Below are 4303 nucleotides of genomic sequence, written 5' to 3' on the forward strand. Positions count from 1 at the left end.
AGCCGCAGCTGGGGGTCCGTATTGACAGTCCATGGACCTGCGACGTGGGAAATAAAAGAAACTCCGGGGAGCGGGTCCCCGGTTGTAGAATTAGTGGCAGGCCTTACTAGAGCGTGAATCCGTACAGGGTTAATTACGATTGTACCATTGTACCATTGGGACACAAACCCACACAACCAAAGGGAGAACGAGAAGAGAGAGGACAAGAGGAGAAGGGGGGGGGGGGGGCGGGGGGTGGGCAGGGGAGGGGAGAGAGGATAACTATAGGGTGACTGAGTCTATACACTTCGGCTATAGGCTTTATCATAGAGAAAGGTTTTTAGCCTAGTCTTTTTGGCTTCCAGCCACTGTTTGACCTGTCTTGGAGAATCAGTAAAAAAGAGGAACACATGATTAGTGCTATTTACATTGATGACTACCCTCTGTTCTTTACCAAAGTATTTCAGTCAGCCTTTGAAGCTTCATCAGGTGATGTACTCATCACACATCTCTATGTAAATGTGAGGACTGATTAGGCAATGGCTGGAGGTGCTATCTTGATTACCTCCTCTGTAACAGACAACCACAGCTGTTCTCTCCCAACTAGCCTTTTGGTCCCCTAATATTATGAGACCCTTAACCGTTTGTGTTTATATGTATTAATATCATAATAACTTCATATTCCACTGTATCAGCCTTGAAATACACCACACTAGTACGCTACAAGTTTGGTCACTTTTCAGGTACCATAAACGGCGATACAGTACGTCTCTTGTCATAAAGAAATGGTTAGCTAAACACCTTGGTAACTCCTCCAGCCACATATGAACATTTTACAAATGACGTTAGGTATGTTTTCTTACATCTTCTTACACAACAGGAATTGTGCATTACGAGGCATGAACACAACAATACAATAACCCTGCATGCACTTACTTTTTGTCATGAACCCATAAAGCTTGTGAAGATATAGTGGAACGTCAGCCAATAATAAACTGAGTATTACTCGAATAGTTTCAACAATAGTTGAAACTATATAGTTTCAACTCAGGACACCCACACCCTGTGCGTGTTCTGCCTGGGACAAGGCAGTGTTTAGTGACAAAGTAATAATCAGGGCTTTGGTTGTCCCATAACAGACCTGTCAGGGTCCATTTGGACCCCCCCCCCAGGAGTTCTATAACCACTTATCTAATTAGATTAAGGTGAAAGTTAACAGTACTAGACTGCTAAACTTAATCACTTATGCCCAAAGGCCCAGATTTTCATGATTGATTAACTATGAACCTACGCAAATTAAAGTTATGTCATATTCTGAAGCTGGTTAGATAACTTATTGACATGCAAATAGCAGTCTAAAATGTTACTTGTTACAGTATGTAACAAGTAATGTTACAGTAATTACTAAACCACTGAACTCGCTGAATAATCGTGATAAATAATCATGATCTCAATATTGATCGAAATAAGCAAGAATCATTTTGGCCATAATCGTGCAGCCCTAGTCTTGGGTGTCACAGCGTTAATGCGTGCATTCCACAAAGTGTGAACTTAGAACCTCAGCCAATACATGCCACTGCGCATTCTGTTGTAATCGGGTAGCTGCTCGATGGGACCGATAGCAGCCACAGCTGGACACTTATCATAGATGTATTTAGAGCAGATGTCACGCACCATCTTGGGTGTCACAGCGTCAATGCGCGCATCCCACTCTGCCAGAGGAATACGCCGGCCATAGTTTAAGATGTGCCTGCCGATATCGTCACAAATCGGCGTTGTTCCGTTAAGCTGTCCCACCAGGCTGGCTTTAAGAGCACTTTTGCCTCTGGCAACATCACTCTCTGTCGCCGTGGTGCAAAGGTTTATCCATGCATTCTGTGACCAGTGCATCATGTCGTCGATGTGCAGTCCATCGGTCACAAAGTAAATACCCAGCAGGCCGGTGTCACTGTAGGATAAGTGAAAGGTCTGGAAGCTGTGACACAGGTTGTGCTTCGCTGCCTGGTGAGCCAAACGACTGCTCATATGCTTTCCGCCGAGATATGTAACGTCATAACTGCCAATGATAGAGTTTGCGACCATGAGGGGCACAATGTCCGGGCTGGTGGCGCTAGCTCCTTCCACAGCGATGGCGATGTGTGCCAGGGGTAACGCATCGTCACGCACACGGATCTCGCTGCCCGTAAAACGGCAGGGGGACTGCACGGGGACAGCGTCATCCTGATACTCGAAAGACAATCCACTGAAGTGAGTCTTGGCTGAGCTGACCAGCTCCTCGTGGTTCACACTTCCGACAGCAGCCAGCACCATGCGAGGAGCCTTGTAGTGGCAGTTGATATACTCCACAAGATCCTTACGTGCAACAACTCTGGAATTTCTGGAGGGTCCCTGGACACTGTGTCCCAGAGGGGTGCCCATGAAGGCTGTGGCATGCAACAGGTCAAGGCACACCTCCTGCAGGTTGCCCTCCACCTCCTCTAGCTCCCGCAAGACCACGGCCCTCTGCTGCTCGACGTCTGCCTCGCTCAGCGAGTTGCTCTGCACCACCTCTGACAGCAGCTCCACAGCTCTGGGCAGGTCTTTGGCCAGGGTCTTCATGTAATACGCAGCGTGCTCTCGGGAGGTGTAGGCACTCAGGTGAGCCCCCATGGACTCTACCTCTTGCTCCAGGGTGTTCTGGGGGTGGTTCTTGGTCCCCTTAAAAGCCATGTGCTCCAGAAAGAAACCTACTCCATTGTTCCTCTCACTCTCGTAGCGACTGCCTGCCGCGACCCACAGTCCCACTGTGCAGGTGGCGTGTCCAGTGTCCTCTGAGGCAATCCTCAAGCCATTGTCCAGGACAGAGAGGCGGGTTTCTGGGGCTCCCACCAGGCTCTGGGCATAACTGACTGAGGTCTGTCCACGCCTCAAAGACCGGAGGATGGGACTGTGGGATTTGGAGAGGGCTTGACCCAGAGTACTGATGACTCTGTGTGTAGATGCCGTCATTTCTATTGGCAAACCGAAAGTGTAAGAAACGGCTTCAGACTGGTGTGTCCAGTAAGAATGCAACTAATGATGAAGACTAAACCCTATGTTCCAGTAAAGGTTATTGTGTGCAACCTTAAGCGTGGTTGAGACAAGGCCTGCGGAAGTGATTGATTAGAACTTAGCTAGAGACAGTCTCTTGGTTGTCGTGTAAGCACTAAGTAGTCAACTGATAATGTAGAGGAGATGTTTCACAGTTAAGAATTTTGTCTTCGATGACAAAAGACAACCGGTTGGTGTGGTATTCCAAGCTCGCTGATCAAAGGTGAAAACTGTGGCTGCGCTTGTCCTTTATATAACCTAGCGGGATGCCCGTGTTATCCTGCTGATGTCACAATGACTCGATAGAGTTCTCACTATAGCTCCAAATATGGTGTGTGTGTGTGTGTGTGTATGTGTGTGTGTGTGTGTGTGTGTGTGTGTGTGTGTGTGTGTGTGTGTGTGTGTGTGTGTGTGTGTGTGTGTGTGTGTGCCACCAGAACCAGCCACCTTATCAATATGCTTAACAACGATCATACAGTCAGGGAAATGGCCCGCGAGACACTCATTCAGCATATGCAGCGACACAAGGTACCACCCGTGCTGGAGAATGGCCGTAATTTCTTGGATTCAAGTCATGATTCGGGTGCTACCTCTCCTCGGCCCCACCCCCTACTCCTTACTGAACCTCGTTTCTGCTGTGAACCCACGGCTCGCCCGGCTGTAGGCCCTTAGGGCTAATGACTCCGAGTTCTATTTAATGACTTACCTGCCAGTGCCTCAGTGTATTATGATAGTCCTTGTCACCGACGTAGTATGGTCTGATTTGTGTGTTCTCCCTGTGACTTGGTTCCTTGTCTCCCTGTGTCATGACTTGATTCCTGGTCTCCCTGTGTCGTGACTTGATTCCTTATTTCCCTCGTGTTTGAGGGTTTTCCACTGTTTGTTTCTTAATATTAAGTAAAGTCTCAGTTACCACCTTAATTCCTCCTTGTCCGACTCTGCTCTTGGGTTCCGTTTTTCCATCCGTGTCACATCGTGACAGTATCATAATACCATAATGGACCCAGCAGAGCGCGGTACGGGGGCTGGAACCCCCGCGAGTAGCCAGCCGGGTGGAGATGTTCACCGTCCCCCTGGCCTGGAAGGCTGCCTCGACGCCAAACGTCTATCTTGTATGTACCGGGTCCAAAGTATGTGGGAGCGGATGCTCCAGTCAGGGGAGGCGTCCCAGCTTGCACGGGTGGTGGTGGAGACGATCCGCTCCACACCTTGGAGGTGGGAGCTTCCGGCGTGTGGGGCGGCTCCTCCGGAGTTT

At 49.0% G+C, this 4303-nt stretch overlaps 1 protein-coding gene across 1 annotated transcript; it reads right to left on the reverse strand.

Moving 5' to 3' along the window:
- Positions 1-1530: 1530 nt before the first annotated feature.
- LOC311061456 (cytochrome b-c1 complex subunit 1, mitochondrial-like) lies at positions 1531-2967 on the reverse strand (the record flags this gene model as incomplete). The annotated part of the gene is made up of 1 exon (XM_084080106.1): positions 1531-2967. The coding sequence occupies one exon, from the start codon at positions 2965-2967 to the stop codon at positions 1531-1533; it is 1437 nt and encodes a 478-aa protein (XP_083936232.1).
- Between the last annotated feature and the right edge of the window lie 1336 nt (positions 2968-4303).

Source organism: Gymnoscopelus microlampas, assembly GCF_963454915.1.
Source record: "Gymnoscopelus microlampas genome assembly, chromosome: 15".
Lineage (NCBI taxonomy): Eukaryota > Metazoa > Chordata > Actinopteri > Myctophiformes > Myctophidae > Gymnoscopelus > Gymnoscopelus microlampas.